This window comes from Carettochelys insculpta, chromosome 10, assembly GCF_033958435.1.
Source record: "Carettochelys insculpta isolate YL-2023 chromosome 10, ASM3395843v1, whole genome shotgun sequence".
NCBI classification, from domain to species: domain Eukaryota; kingdom Metazoa; phylum Chordata; order Testudines; family Carettochelyidae; genus Carettochelys; species Carettochelys insculpta.
In genome coordinates, this window is record NC_134146.1 from 20,781,912 (window position 1) to 20,802,851 (window position 20,940).

At 40.6% G+C, this 20,940-nt stretch overlaps 1 protein-coding gene across 1 annotated transcript in view; it reads right to left on the bottom strand.

Moving 5' to 3' along the window:
* The window catches only part of DNER (delta/notch like EGF repeat containing), a 270,062-nt gene that overhangs the window by 71,300 nt on the left and 177,822 nt on the right, over positions 1-20,940 (bottom strand). The window contains exons 6-7 of the mRNA XM_075003987.1: positions 20,642-20,795; positions 11,147-11,260 (exon numbers count right to left, since the gene is read on the bottom strand). Coding sequence (XP_074860088.1) covers positions 11,147-11,260; positions 20,642-20,795 — 268 coding nt within the window. The remainder of the gene's footprint in view (positions 1-11,146; positions 11,261-20,641; positions 20,796-20,940) is intronic.

The window sequence follows — 20,940 nt, forward strand, 5'->3', positions numbered from 1 at the left end:
AAAAGACAGAACAATATTGAACTTCTGGTGCCAACTCAGCCAAAGCAATAAATATCTCCTCTGCCTTAAAGCTGTAGTGGATATAAAACTAAAATCCAATTAAAATATGATCCAGCCTTAGTTATCATCTAATCTCAGATTCAACAAATCTGACCTCCCCAACAGTGGGAAAAACAGCCCTGCTCTGTACCAAGAACAGTCAAGCAGACAGGATAGCACCTAAAGAATTGGCACAGACACTGTGAACAACAAATCAAAACCAGCAAAAAGCTAGACTGATGCAGATCCCTGCTCAGAATTGTCACACCAGCAGATTGCTTTGCTTCAGTGAAATGCACAAACAGAAGCTGAAACTAACCAAAGACAGCATCAGGCGCCCCAGACTGGAGATGGAAAGTGGTAGAGACAAAGCATGCTCTAAGTCTAGAGGAGAGACTGTGTAACTAATATTACAGAGCAGCAATTGATAAATATCCTCTGCTCTGAAGTCTGAAATATGATGAAGTGGGGGGAAAAATGATTCTTCAAGGAACCACAAAAAAAGTCTTATCAAAAAGTAATGAGGAAAAGTTGTGTAGGACACTGGCAGAAAAAGAAAAATTAAGCTGCTCGATATAGCAAGCCGACAATGGATCAGAGAGGGATAACATCACCACATGGACATGGAAACAAACCTCAAACATGTACTTTAACTCTATTCTGAGAGGGTTAAACTTGCCCTGATCAACAGCAGAGGGAGACTGTCTTCTTTACACTTTGGCAACACTCAAATAACTTGAGACACCAGTACAGTTTTTGCATTAAATTGCATGGATAGTTCAGGACTGATTTAATAAGCCAGAATGTCAGCTGGAAATTCTTTTCATTTGGAAGTATCCAAAATAAGGACAGAGAGGTAGCTGTGTTAGTCTGTGTCTTAAAACAAAAAAGCACTCATGTAGCACTTTAAAAACTAACAAAATGAGGGGATTTTGCATCTAGAGGTACATTACAAGATTGTGCAGCCTGTGAGGGATAATACTAGCTAGACAGAATATTGCATTCAGTACACTCATTGTGGCATCTCTTGCTATCTATTATTAAATCAGGTAAGCATTATAACTCAGAACAATGTCATTTTACACTTTGTGTAACTGTATTTCATTAGTAACTCATTTTCATTAATCCTGACTGGATATGCTACTTCCAGGGCATTTTTACCAGTTTTAAGTTATTCTTTTCTTCCCTCAATGATTAGTAATTATTCAAACAAGTGAATTAAATAGACATTTTATTTTATTGTAATTTTATCACTGCAATAATGAGAACACCTGCCAAATATTTTTTGTAGGTTTTAAAACAGAATTCTAAAAAACAAGCAATGGACAAAATTATATTTTCAAGTGCAACAACAGAGAAACAAACATGCAATGGTATATTCAAATCATACTATTTGTTCTTTATCAGTGGACTTTTTAAATGAAAAGAGACAGTAAAGTTTACTAGACTGGGCTAGAAGTCAGAAATTGCTTAACAGTGGTTGGTTCTCTAGAATGAATTCAATGTAACACATTGCTAAAGACTCAGTCTTTCAAAAGTAGCCTCTAGTTTTGGAGGATCTGGTTTTTGAGAGGTCATATTTGAACACTCAGGGCCTGATTTTCAGGAGTTCTGATCATCTACAATATGTCAGTATTGCTGGCACTATAGATATAATATTCTGCATCTGTGTATGTGCAGGCGTGCATTTATTTGCTAAATTCTTCATCCAGCTATTGCAGAGTCAACCCTGAATATCATCACTGATTTAAGAAGAATTGCATGACTCTCACGGTAACTGAGATCATAAGAATGCTCACAGATTGAGAGTAAACAAGTCAAAGAAGTTCATCACTCCAGGAAAACTAGTGTAAGTGAAATGGGACTCAAACCCAGAGTACTGCTATACAGGCACATTAATTATACTGTATAAGACACCTGACCTATGGCAGTGTTCTGTGGATAGGACACAAGACAGGGAATCAGTGGTCCTACCACTGATCTGACCTTAGAATTCTGGAATCATACAAGATTAGGGATGGAAGTGAGCTAGGAGATCATCTAATCCTGCCCACTGCAAGCAGGACCAACCCCAACTAAATCATTCCAGACAGGGCTTTGTCAAGCCTCGCCTTAAAAACCTCTAATGTCCATATCCATACCCTCCAACTTATCTACCTCTCCCCCCAAAAGTTTAGTGTCATCCTCAAACTTGCTGAGAGTGCAAATCAACCAATTATTCAAACAATTAATAAAGATGTTGAACAAAACTGGCCCCAGGACCAACCCGTGGGGTACTCTACTTGATACCAGCTACCAACCAGACATTCAACCATTGATCACTACTCACTGTGCCTGATGGTCTAGCCAGCTTTCTCTCCAACTTATCCATTCATTTTGACCATACTACTTTAACTTGAGGGCAAGAAAAGTATGGGAGACTGTATCAACAGCTTTGCTAAAGTCAAACTATATCACATCCATCACTTTTCCCATATCCACAGAGCTAATTATATTTTCATAGAAGGCAATCAAGTTGGTCAGGCATGACTTGCCATCGAATTCATGTTGACTGCCCCGATCAACCTCCTCTCTTCCAAGGGCTTGTCTACACTACCACATTCCTTCAAAGGAAGGATGATTATTAGGGTGTTGGGAATTTACTAATGAAGCACTGCCATGCATAGGCAGCACTTCATTAAGCAAATTCCCACCCCCCCGTGGCAACTTCGAAGTTTTAAACTTCGAAGTATCGGCATGAATTTAGCTGCGGCGCACCCGCCAGTACTTCGAAGTGCCAGGGCAACTGCAAAGTCCCTTTGCTCATCAAAACTCCCAATACCCTAATTACCATCCATCCTTCGAAGGAAGGTGGTAGTGTAGACAAGCCCCAAAAGTTTCAAAATTGAATCCTTGAGGACCTGCTTCATGGATTTTCCTGGGACTGGGATGAGGCTGACTGACCTGTAGTTCTTTGTTCCCCATTTTAAAGATGGGCACTACATTTGCTTTTTTTCAGCTGTCTGGAACCTCTCCCGATCACCAAAAGTTTTCAAAGATAAGTGCTTTGTAATCTTATCAACCAACTCTCACACCCCTAAATGCAACAGATCAGACCCCAATGACTTGTGCGTGTCCAGCTTTTCTAAATAGACCTTAACTTGTTCTTTCACTACTGAGGGCTGCTCACGTCATTCCCCTACAGGGCTGCCCAGCGCACCAGTCTGGGAACTGGCTTTGTCTGTGAGGACCAAGGCAATAAAAGCATTGAGAGCTTCAGCCTTTTCCACATCACCTGTCACTAGGCTGCCTTGCATATTCAATAAGGGCCCCACATGCTCCATGATCACCTTCTTGTTGCTAACACACCTGTAGACACCTTTCTTGTGATTCTCCACATCCCTTGCTAGCTGCAACTCCAACTGCACTTTGGCCTTCCTGATTATGTCCCTGCATGCTTGAGCAATGCTTTTATACTGCTCCCTAATCATCTGTTCAAGTTTCCAATTCTTGTAAGTTTCTTTTTTGTGTTTAAACTCAATGACGATTTCTTTGTTAAGCCAAGCTGGTCACCTGTGTATTTGATATTCTTTTTGTACTGTGATAGGCCAGAAAGCTAGCTCCGAGAGAGAGAGAAGCAACACCTAGCCAAGTAACAAAGGGCTACCCCAGGGCAGTGAGGAACAGCTAAGCTGGGGAAGCAGCCAAGGAGAGGCTGCTGCAAACCAATTAGAGGTAGCTAAGTTCACTTTAGGCTGCCCTAAACCTGGTTAAAAGGCCTCTCCTGCTGGGTATCTGCGGGAGAGGAGGGACGAGAAGGCTGGAGTGGTGAGCACAGAGGAGGTGAGTGCAAGACCGAGTTAGAGAACAGAGAAATAGCTTTGGAAGTGCCTGAAACAGCAAGGAGAGTTGAAGAGTCCCTGCTGGGAAAGTCGGGTGCTTCCCCACCCCCAGGTAATCGGGGGGAAAAGGGGCTTTTCCCCCGGCCCCTTTAACTCAGGGGCATTGGGGCACATTGCAGCCCAAGCCTTTAGGCCCTGAGTTGCCAGTGGGACATTAACAGGGTGAGGGTTCTAGAGCCTAGGAGCAGTGCTGACTCCACCACAGTACATTCGGATGGTTTGGTCCCACACCCTCAATAAGACTTCTTTAAACTACATCCAGCTCTTCTGGACATCTTTCCCCTTCCTATTGGCCTCCCAGGCGATCCTGCCCATCTGTTCCCTGAGGAAGTCAAAGTCTGCTTTTCTGAAGTCCAGGATCATATCCTGCTGCTAGCCTTTCTTCCCTTTGGCCAGACCTTAAACTCGACCATATCATGGTGACTGCTGCCCCGGTTACCACCTACTTCTATTTCCCAGCCAATTCTTCCCCCGTTTGCGAGCCACAGGTCAAGAGGAGCACAACCCTGATTGGGTTCATCAAGCACTTACATCAGGAAGCTGTCCTCAACAGTCTCCAAAAACTTCCTGGACTGTCTGAACAGCTGTATTGCTCTTACACCAAATGTCCTGATGATTTTTTTTACGTCCCCCATGAGAACCAGGGCCTGTGATCTGGAAACTTCTGTTAGTTGTCTAAAGAAAGCTTCATCTACTACATCCTCCCCAGGTGTCAACCATGACATCACTTGTTGCCTCTAATCTTAACCCAAAGACTTTCAACAAACTTTTTTCCAGTTTCATACCGGAGATCTGAGTAATCTTACTGTTCTCTGTCATACAGTGCAACTTCTCCATGTTTTCTGCCCCAACTATCCTTCCTGAATAGTTTACACCCATCCATGACCGTACTTCAGTCACGTATGTTACCCCATCAAATCTCTGGTAGTAGACCTCAGAGATGTCATTTGATTCTTAGGAAAACCACATGAGACAAGGGACATCATGTTTGGGTTTGGAAAGATTTTGCAGGAAGCTAGTTCCAGTGTTAAAAGCCCAAGGTTGTGAATGTCCTGCCACCAGCTCTCATGGGATCCACCTTCCCATTGAGCACAAGAAGCTGAAGTCAAAGAAAAGAAGAGAGGCCTAAATACATATTTGCTAGAAAGATGAATCAGAATTCACTGCATGTACCTTGCCAGAGTAGGGGGAAAGTATTTTTCAAACGTTCACAACCATAACCTTTTAAGTTAACTTAAAAAAGAATCAGAATATAAACAATGTAAAGTAACTGTTCAAACTTCAGAATATTAAACACATGAACTAATAGTAAAAAGTCTGAGAAAGCAGGTGAAATTCTATCTACTTTTTAAATTTCATCGTCTAAGCCAGTCCCATGAGTTTTGAATGGTTGGAACTGCCGATACTGCATACACTTAAGAATTCTGCTGAGCAGAGAATGGATTTAGGTATGCTAAGCATGTTAAATATGTAAGTGCTTTATGTTTTTCATGCTGTTCTTCTTTAGACATGGTGTGGAGCTGCCTATGTCAATGGGAGCTTCAGGAATAATGCGGAGATCCTGGGTACGCAGATGAAGCTTCTGAAAATCCAGGGCACATGGATGAAGTTAGAATGATCCCTTTATGCACAGACAGCTGCTCCCCAGGCACATGCATCGAAACCTCTCTGGGAGTTTGTTCTTCTCCGCATAGTCCCATAAGGATCAGAGACAAATATGTTTCCACAAAAGGCTTGGTCTGGGAAACCAAACAAAGAGTGATTCCAGAGCTGAGGGCCCTCTGCAGAGAGAGCACCTGGCTATAAGCCTGATCACATTTGCAATCTAGGGACTAAACAGTCTGAGCCCAGCAGCTGATCTCAACCACCCTGGCAAGTCATGGGTACAGACAGTTTCTCAAGCACTAAGCACCTCAGCTACAGCACACGATATTTTATCGATCAAAGTCAGTTCCTTAAATACTGCTGGGTGGATGGGAAGCCAGAGCAGCTGATATCTGCTGCCTGCAGTGGATTCTGCCTGCTGCCCTCAAAGTGTAATGAATGTTAACAAGGTACAGGCGACTGCAGTGAGGATTAAAAAGGAAATGGCACAAACATATAGCGAGGCCCAAACAAAATTCCTTGTCACTTCTACTATCAGGATTCCAGGAGCATTAAAAAATCTACCAATATCTTGAACAAACCCCTCAACACAGAGGATGAAAACAATCTCCTCCATACCATTGCACTTCTTACACAAAGGAACTATGTGGAATCACTGACAAGGACTTTTATCTTATGTGGTATAACACAGGGGATTAGCCCCTAAGGTTGCAGGTTCATTTCCTCCTGCTGATGACACAAGTGTGTAGGCCATACATAAGCTTGGCAGACCTAAAATAATCATGAAAAACTCGTAGTTGTGTATTACAAGGAGGAGCTCGGCCAAGGAGCCTAGTTTAGTGCTTACTCTGAAATGATACTAAAAAGGATCAAGGAAAATCTGAGGCCTCTAACATGACATCATTGTTGTCTCCCTAGAGTCTTTGCAATAACCTTCCACAAAAGAGAAGATCAAGAGAAGGATAATGTCATTTCAAGTGACAAAACACTTCCATAGGATATGCAGGTTTAAATACAGTAAAGCTAGTTGCCCTTGTGTTATCCTTGAATGTGTTGCAAAGTTTAATTTGTTTTGCGGTTGCGGTCTTATGTATGAGTTAAATATATGGAAATACTAAAATAAAATAATTAAACAGCTAAATTGAAGGTCTTACTTTTCAGTGCTTTTAATTGTACATTTAAATCAACACTTACTGTAAAATAATAAATAAATGAAAAATTAATACAGGTGCCTGGATCAAGAAAAATATGAAAATGGGTTTTTCACCTTTACTATTTTTTTTGGAGATAGATATCATCTGATTTTTCATCAGCTACATTACAAAAAGGATGCCCAACAAGACATGAGTACAGTGGGAAAATGGTGAATTAAGATATCAGAATACAGAAGTTACCAGAGTCAAAGAAATAAAATGAGAGGGAAAAAGGTATGGCAATACATGTTGGAACTCCTAAATCTGTCAGGACAAGGGACGTCACTGGATAAGAAAGCTGAGCAGGAGGGTGCAGCCTGTGTCCTCTGGCAGCCTGGGGCAGGGGGGGCAGTTGCAGCAGGACCCATGCCCCCTACAAATCTCCGTGCGATGGCAGGTGCGCAGGGCTGAGGGCAGCCCTCAGTGGGGCTGGAGCCAGCTCTCACACCAGCAGCCCCGCAGGGCTGGGGGCAGCTGCCCAAGGCTGGAGCTGCATCCCCTGTGGGCCAGAACCAACTCCCCCTGCAGCTCTGGGGCATGTGCAGTAGCCTGACACAACCACAGGCCATGCCCCAAGCAACTGAGAAAGGTAGGAGAGCAGCCCAGTGGAGCATGGTGGAGGTAGCGGGTGGTGGCTTGGGGGCCATGGCAGGGAACCTTCCCTGGTCTGGCAAATTGTCCTTGGACCAGATGAGTCTTGACCATGCTGGACCAAGGAGGTGGAACATGCATTAGTACAAAATTCTGTTGCTCAAAATGTATGAAAACATATTTTGGCTGTCATTGCCATACGGCTAGAAATCAAGGATAATAGAAATAATCAGCGAGGTGATGTTCCTTAGATGCTGCTGTAGACCTCTGGCACAGCAAGAGAAAGCAGACCAGGATGTGTTTTCAGAGAGATAAGGGAGCCGTGAAAGAAAGCCAGACTTCTGATCATAAGAGGATTTTAACTAATTAGCTACTGAGGAGTTAAAAAGCTATGCAAAAAATAAGAAAGGTAATGTGTTAAGAGGCAGAGCAAAGATTGCTTTTTAAGCAGTTTGCGAACAACAAACATGGCTGGAGATTATGTTAGCCCAAAGCCATGGAAATATGCCAAATGTGATGAATGAAGTTGGTGAACACTGAAGACAAGAGATTACAAAATTGTTAGATTTGAAATATGTGGATAAGCAACTGAAAGAAACAAGACAAATATTCTGGAGTTTTCTCATACAAAGCCTTCTTATAAGGAAATACAAAATGTTTTATGGAATTTTCATTAGAATTCTATAATTCTTTTCTGTTAAATAATCTGGCTAGTTGTGCCTTTAAACAAACGAAGGTAAAAAGCAGATGCTTCATTCTAGTGCTTTTAAACCCAGGACACAAACTGGCCATGGAATGCTGGGTCAACATAGAAGAGCTCCTCCTCTGCTCCAGTTTCACCCAGCACACCCTTGGTGGAAGCAAGCAAGCCTTCTTAATTGGCTTGCTGTCTCCCAATAGGCTCATGTCACATCCAGAACAACTAAATCTCACTGATAGCCTGGCCCAAGTGGGTTTTCCTTAAGTAGGAAATGTCAGCGGGCTGATGCCTCCAGCAAGGGGCTGAACAGAGTGATAGCAGCTCTCCTCCTTTCCCAGTACTGCTGCCCTCGGGACAAAACTTTTAAGATCTTTGAGATTCCACCAGTTTTGTGCTAAGGAACTGATGCAGGACTGCACCTCAGCTACAGCACATGATATTTTATCGATCAATAAAATCTGCTAATTGGTGTATTACTAGTGTAATATTAGCATGTATTTAGTTACCTTCTATGCACAAATGAACGTCACCTTCACAACTGGCAAAAAATACCTAATCAATGGGCATTTTTTTTATAATTCCTGGTTAAACTGACAAGGTTTTTCTTTTTGCTCATTATATTAGATATTTGAACAAATGTCACTGGGAAGGTATGCTACATTAGGCTAAATCCCTACATCTTCTGATTATCTCACTGAATTCTAATTCGAGTTATACAACAAACATTTTTTTAAATTTTTCTAAAATGCAAAATTTAGACAGTTGATGTAATGTTAATTTGACACAGCTGTTGTGTAGGTCACTCATTAGAGCAACTGACTCCAAAGAGAAAGAGAAAAGCCAGTCTGAAGCAATTACAATAACCCTTCATTGTTAAGCAGGTGCATATTTCTTCAAGAGAAGCAATTACTGATGATCAAAAAGACTTCTACCTAAAAATAAATTCAGCTTTATAAAAGAGTATTGGAAAAATACAAAACAAGCATAGTTGATTTAGGATAGGAAATATGATTAACGCTGGACAGCAATCTTAACTATCATTTGGTATTGATGACTAATAGAAAAATTAGTAACTGAAAGCTTTCATTACCGATAAGTTAAGGAATCAGCTATTGCACATAGCATAATCTTAGAAAAAGGATATGCTTTCAATGTTACAGTATCTTCATTACACAGAAACAGAGAGATAGCCGTATTAGTCTGTATTCTATCAAAACAAGAAAGCACGTGTGTAGCAGTTTAAAGACTAACACCCCTCCTCTACTTACGATACATCAATGATATTTTTATCATTTGGACCCATGGTAAAGAGACTCTAGAAGAATTCAACAGGATCTTTAACAATCTGCACCCCACCATTAATTTCAGCCTTGACCATTCCACATGAAAGATACATTTCCTGGACACTATGGTACAAATCACTGATGGCCAGATCAATACCACTCTCTACCGGAAACCCACTGACTGCTACACTTACCTACATGCTTCTAGCTTCCACCCTGCACACACTACACGATCTATCATTTGCAGTCAAGGCCTGAGATACAATCAAATCTGCTCTAATCCTACTGACAAAGACCAAAAACTGCAAGATCTCTACCAAACATTCATAAACCTGAATTACCCACCAGGAGAAGTAAAAAACAAATCAACAGGGCCAGACAAATACCCAGAAACCAACTACTCCAAGATAGGCCCAAAAAACCAATAACAGATCACTTATTATTACCTACAGCCCCCAACTCAAACCACTGCAATGCATAATTAAAGCCTTACAACATACCCTAAATCATGATGCCACACTCCAGAAGACCATAGGTGACAAGCCTGTTCTCTTCTGTAGATAACCTCCTAACTGTACGAGGATTATCACTAGCAACCACACGTTATATTACAATAATACTAATCCCGGAACTGTTCCTTGAAACAAGCCTCATTGTCCAATTTGTCCACATATCCATCACTGGACTTAACCAAATTAATTACAGAATCAGAGGCACATTCTCCTGTTCCTCAACTAAGGTTATCTTTGCCATCATGTGCCGGCAATGCCCACACACTACGTATATTGGGCAAACTGCAAACACTCTTCACCAAAGAATGAACGGACATAGAGCAGACATCACAACCTCCAGATACACAAACCTGTCAGCCAGCACTTTAATGGAGTGGGCCATTCTGTTAAAGACCTGAAAGTTTGTGTTCTGGAGAAAAGAGACTATAACAAAAGTCTACAGAGAGAATGTTCAGAACTAACATTCATATTCAAATTCAACATATTAACATGTGGTTTGAACAGGGACAGCAATTACCCAACCCATTATAAGGACTCTTTCACATACTTTGATGTCTGACCTAATACTGACTTCCCCATCCCACACACCCTCTCCTTCTGCTCTCTATCTGATTTGCCAACCTTGATAACAATTTTTGGACCTCTATGCTTTACATATTGAGTCTGTTCTGGTAGGGCTGTAGATCTGAAGAAGTGGCTCTGTCCCACGAAAGCTCATCACCTAACAACTCATTTTGTTAGTCTTTAAAGTGCTACATGACTGCTTTCTTTGTTTCATTATAATATCTACAGTACTGATAAAAATTATTTCAAAAGTTTTCCAATAGCGATAAATGAGTTCAAATAAAAAAGAATGGATGAAATCTTTTCAGGGGCTTGAAAATATTCAATTAATTAAAAAGACTATTCCTATCAATCTTCTACTTTTTATAGGTCCAGAAGCAGACATATTAAAATAACATGAGAGGGTGGCTTTTCTTTTGTTTTTCCTCGACAAGACAAAAATCAGGAACAATGCAACATTTCTTAAGATACTTATGTCCTTCTCTCATGGAAGCTCTAGCCTGATTTCCAGATAGATGAGATTACAAGATCATGAAGAATATCTTTCTTCAAAACATACATTGAACTTTAAATATGATTTGGACATCATTAATAATTGTGATGTAAAAATTTCTAATCTGGAATTCTATTCACTTCAGTTGATGTCTTTGTAAGGGTTAGGGTCATATATATTTTCATTTAACTAAAAAGTTAATCATCAAAATATATCCCAGAAAATGACAATTTTGTTAATGTTGATAAGACATATGATTCAAAATTAGATGTAGTTTCTCTTTACCTTCTGGACATTGACAACTGAATCCACTGATATTGGACAAGCAGGTACCTCCATTTCTGCATGGCTCTTGGCTGCAGTGATCAATCTCTGACTGACATAGTTCTCCAGTGTAACCTACATCATGAGTTGAATATATTAAAAAGTGAAGAAAATTCAGATTTTGTTACCAAAATTTGCCATTATACCATTCAAATAGCAGTAAGTTATTTTTCTTGAATATTACCCAAAGAAACACAGTATGCATGACAATCTCTCAACATTCATTTTTTCATTGAAACATTAATTTAATAAGACTCTGAACACAGTTTTAGTAATATTCATCAAAATTCAAATACAGTGATAATATCAAATAATATTTTACCAACAACAATACTCTGACTGCATTAGTGGATAGGAGGGACGTTGTGCAAATACAAGGAACTTCTAATGAATTTCAAATTTATTTTGACCCTAACACAAAAATCATCCAGGGAGACTTTAAACAGGACTAGTCATTCTGGATGATTTGTGCATATGTTGAGTGACTGTCATTGCCTTCTACTTCTGAGACTCAGAGGGGATTGTTTATGTAAAACATTTAAAAGCCTACTAGGCAGACGTACACTTAAAATTACATCAACAGGCTTGAAAAGGTGTAATTCAGCACTGAATTTGGCCCCAAAGGGTTTATAGCTGCCACAGTTCTATATCAGATAACACTTCTAAGATTTTCTTCTTCCCCATGTTTTCTTTGCATTTTCACATGGTACCATAAGCCAAACTCTGTTCCCACCTTCTCCAGCGCATTGTGTAGTAGCTGCATTAAATACCACAACTGACAGCCAGGCTCAAGAAAGGAACAAAGGACTCTCCTATAGGTGGTTCTGGGTCAGGACTAGTGTAATGTTTGTGAGTGCCCCTCTGTGGACAAGCGCCTTTGCCTAGTTGTATGACAAGGTTCTAGGGCTAGGATCTGACTAGCTCTGTCCACAGTGCTGTTGATTCTTGAATTAGGCTTGTGGCCAATCTTCAGCCACTGGACCTGGGCCTTACCCAGGTCTAAGTTCAGCTTGCACTCGGAACTGTCCATAATGCTGCTGGTCTCCCAGTCAGTATACAGACCTGCCTGGGTAGAACTCCTGTGAGGAACTGACAGACCCCTTGCCCAGCAGTGTATTTTATCCTAGCCTGCAGGGTCCTCATTGGTTGCTGCAGAGACAGACACTCTATCCTGCCCAGAGGACCTCTTTGCTGCTCCCTTCGCTGGGAGGGGGTGTGGGAAGGTCTCTGGACATCTGTAAGGCGTTGGGATTTAGTACACCCTGTCACAGCTGGATTACATAGCAGAGCAGTAAGAGGATGTTTGCACTACTGAAGTTAGTTACCGTGCTGATACTGTGGATGAACAGTAGATTTCAGTATCCACGGCTGGCAAGGGTGATGAGCACTTAATGAACATAACATTTACAAAAGGACAAGAAGCACAAGGAACCACAGAACCTGGTTAGCCAACTAATTTGCTTTTGATAGACATATTCTATTGTTAGAAGTTCTATCATATTCATAGGATTACTTTGCTCAAGCCTAGTGCGATACTCAATATGCTTACTTCATTTTCAGTTATGTCAGTCTTCAGAAATGTAAATTTGTGAAAATGACACTGGAATTCCCTGTGTGATTGTAAAAACTTTAGTCAAATGAAAGATATGAAATAGCATGGCTCTGCAGCTTGCTAAAATAATCAGCTGGGTTTCTTGCAACTGTCATAACAACAGGAACAAATCACATCATAAAGACGACATTTTATTGTCAGCTTTATAAGAACATATTCCACCTATTTAACAACTACATTGCATGTGTTCTTCTACTGAATTAAAACATTCTTTTGGTCTTTAATAGCCAATAATGAGTTCTGCAACTCAACAGTTTCCTAAATTAGTCATAATACCAAACAAAACAAAACAAAACAAAAAAAACAAGTTGGCAGACAGATACATTTTAAGGCTCTTTAGCTGTGTCTAGACTAGCCCCCAACTTCGAAGGGGGCATGGTAATTAGGCTGTTGGGAGATTACCAATGAAGTGCTGCAGTGCATACGCAGCACTTCATGAGGCTAAATCTCCCCCATGGTAACTTTGAAGTGTGAAACTTCGAAGTGCCGGCTTGTGTGTAGCCGTGGGTTAGCTGAGATTACTTCAAAGTGCCCACGCTACTTTAAAGTCCCTTTACTCCTCAAAATTTTACTCCTCAAAAGTAGCGTGGGCACTTCAAAGTATGTGCGGCTGACCCATGGCTACACGCAAGCCTGCCCTTCAAAGTTTCACATTTCGAAGTTGCCACAGGGGAGATTTAGCCTAATGAAGTGCTGCATATGAACCGCAGCCCTTAATTAGTAATCTCCCAACTCCCTAATTACCATGCCCCCTTCGAAGTTGGGGGCTGGTCTAGACACAGCCTTTGTGTCTGTTCACTTTGTGCTATTACAAATCTCTGTATCTCTGGACCATATTCTTGTTGCAAGGTTATGGCAACATGGTACTTTACAGATACTTTCAGAATTGAGGTGCTATAGTACAGTATATTCTATTTTTTTGTTTTCCATTTCTGCTACTAGTTTCAAATACACAGTGAAAGGAATCTGTTGGAATCTTTTCTAAAAGAAATAAACAAAGAACACCAATTTCCACTTTTCATTTGTAGATATAATGGTATAAGTTCTAACAGAAAATCTAGCAAACATTACGATGAAGCAAGCATTGAAAAAGTCATTCCAATTACTGCAAAAACAGTAAGTTCCTGAAAATGAAGGCAGAAATTTACCCCAAAAATCCCACCTAATAAACCAAACACAACACATTTTAATAAGTTCATGAAGAAATATTATTTATATTCTTCAATGGCACAAATAAGTGCTTACTCCACAAATAAGTTGAACCCCCTAGCTGAATTTGCCCCACAGACAATGTGTGAACCTAAGAATGAGAGAGATATAAGTCCAAGACAAGAAGCAAGGGGACATGAAAAATTGTGGAAAGCACGAAAGGAGAACAGCAAGGAAGGGTATGAAACATTAAGTAAGCCTGAATCACCATATTTACGAACTCAGCCTTGGTACTACAGGTTGCACCTCCTAAAACGATACTCTCTGGTCTGGCAACATCCCTTGTCCAGCAGGACTAGCGATGTTAATGGACCAGATTGCTGAGGCAGGAGGGCAACCAGCTGGCAGTCCAGTGGTGGACAGTGAGGCCACAGCGGCTCCACATCAGACTGGGGCATTGGTGTCAGCTTCCCCTGGCAGCCCCACAGAGGGCTGGGGACTGGGTCTGGAGTGCTGGCTTGCCCCAGCAGCACCACACGGGGCTGGGGACAAGAGCATTGACTTCCCCTGGCTGCCCCACAGGACTGAAGCTTTGGGGCTGGAGCTGGGGAGCCAGCTGTGGTGATGAGCCAGCCAGAAAGCTGGGGAGCCACAGCCAGAGGAGGGCAGCTAAGGATCAGGAGGAGACATTAACCTCCCCTCATTCAGGACAAGTGATGTCCCGAGGGTGCTGGACCAACGAGCTGCAACCTGTAATGAAATCAATGGCAGGGTTCCCACTGACCTTAAGAACAACATTTTGACTCATGATATTAGAAATACTCTGAAGAAGTGTCTTTCTATCCTCTCCCCAACCATCTGCAGCTTATTAAACAAATGCAATATAGTGCAATATTTCTTTGCATAACACATCTGTACTGTAACCTAAGAAATGTTGAGTATCTATAGAATAATCCAGCTGATTCAGAAACAATGCACTTTGGTTTATTGTTGTGGTGAATCAAAACAACAGACAGGTATTGGAATTATGGGTGCTAGCTTGAAGTGGTTTTCATTATATACAGGATTTACAGTTTACTTCAATGGCTCTTGGCATCCTACTACAAAAATTGTTCTAGCTTCTCCAGGACAAATAAATTTCAAATGCTGATGTACAGTTACAAATGTCTGACCTCATTGTGGCTAGGATGCTAGCCTGGAACATGAGAAACCTTGTTGACATTCATGCTCCTGCATGATTCAGGGCAAATAACTGAAGACTACTCTACGCTAGAAGTGCTAAATTGATACAGCTGTGCCATTGCAGCATCTCTGGTGAAGATGTTCTATGCTGATGGAAGAGAACTTCCCAACTGGCATAATTATGTCACCTCCATAAGAGGCAGAAGCTATGTGGGCAGGAGAGCGTCTCCTGTAGACACAGAGCCACGTGGAGAGCTTAAGTCACTATACCTTGCATCACTAAGTCAGGTGTGTGGCTTTTTCCTACCTCTGAGAAACTTAAGTTATATCGATACATATGTGGTGGAGCTGACCTTCCCTGAGTCTCACTGTGCCTCACTTCCCTATCTGTTAAAGAAGAATAATAGCACTTGCCCTACCTTCCAGAGTGTTATAAAGATAAATACATTAAAGAATCTGTCCAACAGCTCTTAAATTCAGTTTGGGTAAATCAATAAACCCAGCAGGTGTTTGAACACTCTAACTTGTGTAGAGTTAAGAGCAAGACTCCACACTGATAGTTGGTTATCTGACTTGCAGGGTGGCAGAAAGACTGAAAGAGAAATCCTGGGAGAACCTGGAAAGACTAGGGCTGGTCTACACTTGCACCCAAATTTGAAGGGGACATGGTAATCAGGACCACAGGAGATTACTAATGAAGTGATGTGGTGAATATGAAGCACTTCATTAGGCTAATCTTCCCCCATGGCAACTTTGAAGCGTCAAACTTTTGAGGAGTAAAGGGACACTGAAGTAGCGCAGGTACACACATGCCGGCACTTCGAAGTTAGGCTGCAGCACGTCATTAGTAATCTCCCGTGGCCCTGATTACCATGCCCCCTTCAAAGTCGGGGGCAAGTGTAAACCAGCCCTACGAGAAGTTGGAGTTTTAAAGGACATTTATCCTGAGACTAACTGAAAGAGCAAGAGGGAGTATTTTGGAAGTATTTTAAACTAACTAAAATTGCTTCTACAGTCATGTTAATAACTGTAAGAGGCTTTTAGTAATGCTTCTAGATAAGTATCTGAAAAAGCTTTTTGGTTAAAAAATGATTTTTAAAGAAATGTTTTTTCCTGTGTTTTTCTTTATGCTCAGCTATTGCTCTTATAATACCCTGTCCCTGTGTGGTTTTACCTATCAATCTTTTGACTTAAAACAAGATGAAATTCATTTTGTAATTCCCTCACTTTGTTGCAGGGCAAATGAAAAGAATTGTGATTAAGGAGGAAGGGATGTACTCTAACGTAACCACCCTCAGAAATAAGAGTTGTACCACCTACCAAGAAGAATACTGTGAGGACAAATAAATACATAAATACACTTGAGTGTTCTGAGATACTAGTGCAATGGAAAACATGTAAGTACAACGGTAGTCCAGTGGCTGGGCACCAGCCTAAAACTTGGGATGTCACAAATATCCTGTGTGACCTCTGAGATCCAGAGATGAAAAGTGCTACATAAGAGCTAGATATTATAATTTGTAATTTCTTCTTATTCTTATTATAAATGAGTTTCAGTGGTGCTTCAATTATCTGGAATGCGGAGGTAGCCATGTTCAAATCCCAGTTCCTGAGCTGAGTCAGTCTCTCCCAACCTCACCTCCCCTTTCTACCCTAGGTCCCACCAGGTAAATCTGTCAGCCTCATGGAGTGGATATGATCAGGCCCAATTTCAGGGAAGTTTAGGGTAAATGCATGAATTTTTGGATACTTTTACAAGCCCAGCCACAGCAAATCTCTAAAGCTTTCTAGAGAATGAATGTACACACAACTATTCAAACAAATAGCTCCACTTAAGGACATGGCCCAAGATTTACACATGGCTAAAATAATGGTAACCATGTAGAATTTGGATCTTTGTGTTTGCCTTATAAATAATTATTTTTAAGAAACATTACTGATTGCCATTTACAAAATAAGATCACATGAAGGTAATTTAGTCTAATATTAAATTTTAAATGGGAATTTCAGGACATTCATTGACTTATGTCTAGATGGTATATAAAATACATTTTCAAGTGCCTTCTCCAAGTTATGGACAATTTTATGGTCAATGAATTCTGAATAAATTGCATCCACAATGACTTCACTGTAGGGATTTTTCCAGTCACTCAATTTCAACTTCAGTTTCTACTAATCTCTCTCTTCTTAAATGTCCTTTGAAGATAATAGAATTTAAAGCATTATTTAACTATATTTACATATCTTACTCATAAGAGAGTTGAATCCATCTGCATATTTATGAAACATAATGGAGGAGAATATCTGTGCATGAGAAGGTCATATCTTGTTCCCAGAATGGTTTAAATATAAATCCAGGTAATTCAGTGAAACCCACATAACCATTCAAAATAGTTAACTAGGCGAAAGGGGAGAAAGATTGAAAGTCCACATGCAGAAAAAGCAGCTAATTTAGTGGAGCTCATTATTAAGCCATTGAAATAATTGGGCCAGATCCTGATCAGTAGACAAGCAAATGACAGGTGCGGGTGCAAGAAAGCTCTCTTAAGACATCTTTGTATGCCTCAGTTTCTGCGTTGGTACCCTAGCGTTAATTGGAGCAGTTAGAACAGAGGTGAGCTATATTTACTTGTGCCCTCCCATTTCCTGCTACTGGCCAATTGCAGCTCTTGTTGGCCGCATATCGCAGTTTGCAGCCAATGGGAGTGGTGGGAAATGGTGCAGACTGGGACACCACTTCCCACTGCTCCTGTTGACTCTGAATGATAATCGACAGCCAATGGGAGCTATGATTACCCAATACCTGTGGAGGAGAATAGTACAGGAGAGATCGCTATGTTAGTCTGTAATCTATGAAAACCAAGAAACAGTCAGGTAGCACTTTAAAGACAGACAAAATAATTTATTATGTGATGAGCTTTCATGCAACAGACCCACTTCTTCAGACCTACAGCCCTACCAGAATAGACTCAAAATATAAAGCACAGACGTCCAAAAATTGTTATCAAGGTTGACAAATCAGAAAAACTGTTATCATTGCTGGCAAATCAGATAGAAGAGAAAGAGAGGAGGGTGAGGGGTGGGGAAGCAAGTGTTAGATCAAACATCTTTTACAGACTTTGATGTTTGATCTAACACTTACTTCCCTATCCCTCACCCTCTCTCTTGCTCTTCTAACTGATTTGCCAGCAATGATAGCAGTTTTTCTGATTTGTCAACCTTGATAACAATATTTGGACCTCTGTGCTTTATATATTGAGTCTGTTCTGGTAGGGCTGTAAATCTGAAGAAGTGGGTCTGTCCCACGAAGCTCATCACCTAATTAATCATTTTGTTAGTCTTTAAAATGCTACATGACTTCTTTTTTGTTCTGTGGAGAAGAAGGTAAATACAGGAGGTGGAGGCCAGCCAAAGACTAACCCTTGTGGACTGGATCTGGCCTGCCAGCCACTTTTTGCCCACCCCCTCAGAGAGAAGGTTGTTTGAGCTTCAGCTGGCTGCCAACAGCCTAAGAGCCTGGGATTTAGCAGGGCATACAGACACCCATGTCATTTCCCTGATTGATTTAATGAGAACAGCCATCCTAGGTCAGACCAAAGGTTCATCTAGCACAGTATTGTCTCTGACAATGGCCAGTGCCAGGTGTTTCAGAGGGAATGAACAGACTAGACTGAAATGCGGAGAGTGATACAGATGCTGCTACACCTTCATTACACCAGGGACAGAGACCCTTACACTGAGACAATTCTACAGGCAACAGTGCTTGCTGTAAAGCCACTTTGAATCACAGATTATTCCTATTCAGTTTATTAATTATTCCATCTGACTTAAATCTTAAGGTTACAAATACCTTCAGAACAGCTAATGGCTATACTACAACCAGCTTTGGAACTTGAGTCTGAAAGCACTATATGGCTATGTCTACACTAGCCAAAAACTTCGAAATGGCCATTTACATGGCCATTTCGAAGTTTACTAATGAAGCACTGAAATACATATTCAGCACCTCATTAACATGCAGGCGGCCGTGGCACTTCGAAATTGCCGCGGATTGCTGCCGTGTGGCTCGTCCAGATGGGGCTCCTTTTCAAAAGGACCCTGCCTACTTCAAAGTCCCCTTATTCCTATGAGCAGATGGGAATAAGGGGACTTCGAAGTAGGCGGGGTCCTTTCGAAAAGGAGCCCTGTTGGGATGAGCTGCGCGGCAGCGAGCAGCATCAATTTCGAGGTGCTACTGATGCGCTGAATATGTATTTCAGCACTTCATTACTAAACTTCGAAATGGCCATTTGCATGGCCATTTCGAAGTTTCTGGCTAGTGTAGACACAGCCTATGTGTGGATCTTCCACTGACTACCAAAGGAACTTCAGGATTATTTACAGAATATGTTTCACTGTATCAAAATTTTCATTAGATCATTCTTCTGTACTAAATTCTACTTCCATGCCACAGCACAGACTTCAAAATATAGTTTATATTTTTTATAAAACTAGCCACTTTTAATCACTTGTAACACTAATCTCTCCTTCCCTTCTTTTATATCTTCCTTTTCCAGACAATTCCACTTTCATTCTTCTTCACGTCAGGAGCTCTAAAAATAATCTGATACATCAATAGCCAACAGATCATTCCTATTTCCTATGCAAGAGTTGAAAATGTGTGGTGAAATGTTCATAAGAAATAAAAACAAATTACCTAATGTTAATATTCCTCCAGTCTGCTTCATTTAAAGCTCATCAAAAGAATTTTGGAAAATGCCTGAAGTGGTTTGTCTAAGAACTATGCAGTGAATTTAGTACCTCTGGAACATGAGACATGAAAGCACTACACTTTCAACCATGCCAATTCCGTAAGAAGGATTTTCGACCATCACAGAGCAGTAATTACATGGCGTTACCCTCTGGCATTCAACTATGACCATCATATTTAGTTTAATTTTAGTTCCAATTAAGACACAGATATTCATTTGATCCAGTGTTAAAAGACAAGGAATTTCAAAGCAACTTAAAACACATATATTTGATCATTAACCAAACCACAAATTATTCAATTAAGCTTTAACATTTTATAACATTTTTGCAAAAAAATATTTTTAATTGTGTGAATAATCCATCAGCTGCATGGTTTGCAAAGAAGTATCTTTTATTTGACTGGCCTGAGAGGCAAAATGTCCATTACTTAATGTTAATTACTCAAAAGAGAACAATTTCAAGTGTGTGCCAAAAAAGCAAATAACATGACAGTTTTAAATAACAAAATCTGAGCCCCAACTCTGCAAATTCTTCCTGTTATATGTAATTCTTACAACTGTGAGTAGTCTCATTGAGTGGGACAATGCTTGCAAAAGTAAGACCTCTATCAAGTGGTTTTGGTAACACTAGCCCATATGTTCTTATTGCATCTCCCCCTTGCTTCTCTTCCTCTGTCTAGAGATATTCCAAGAACTGTGTTGCAAAAGATATGAAGAGAATATTAAAACAATATATTATTCAAAACTCACTGTAAAACATACCAGAAGGGCAAGTGCAGGTGAAATTTTTCCCATCATGTTTTTGTGCTACATCAGTGCAGGTTCCATTGTTCTGGCAGGGCCTGCTCTGACAGGCGTTAAACTCTTCACAGAACGCACCCATATATTGATCCTCACAGTCGCAGTAAAACATTGCCTACAAACAAATACATTGTGTTCAGTCAGATAAGGCTTCTGTGCTTATTTCTGAGTTGTGAATATTATTGAGCAAAGTTAAAAAAAATGGCAGGTATGAACACTAAGTTGTAAAAAATATATCTTTGCAAAGTTACCCCTTAAAA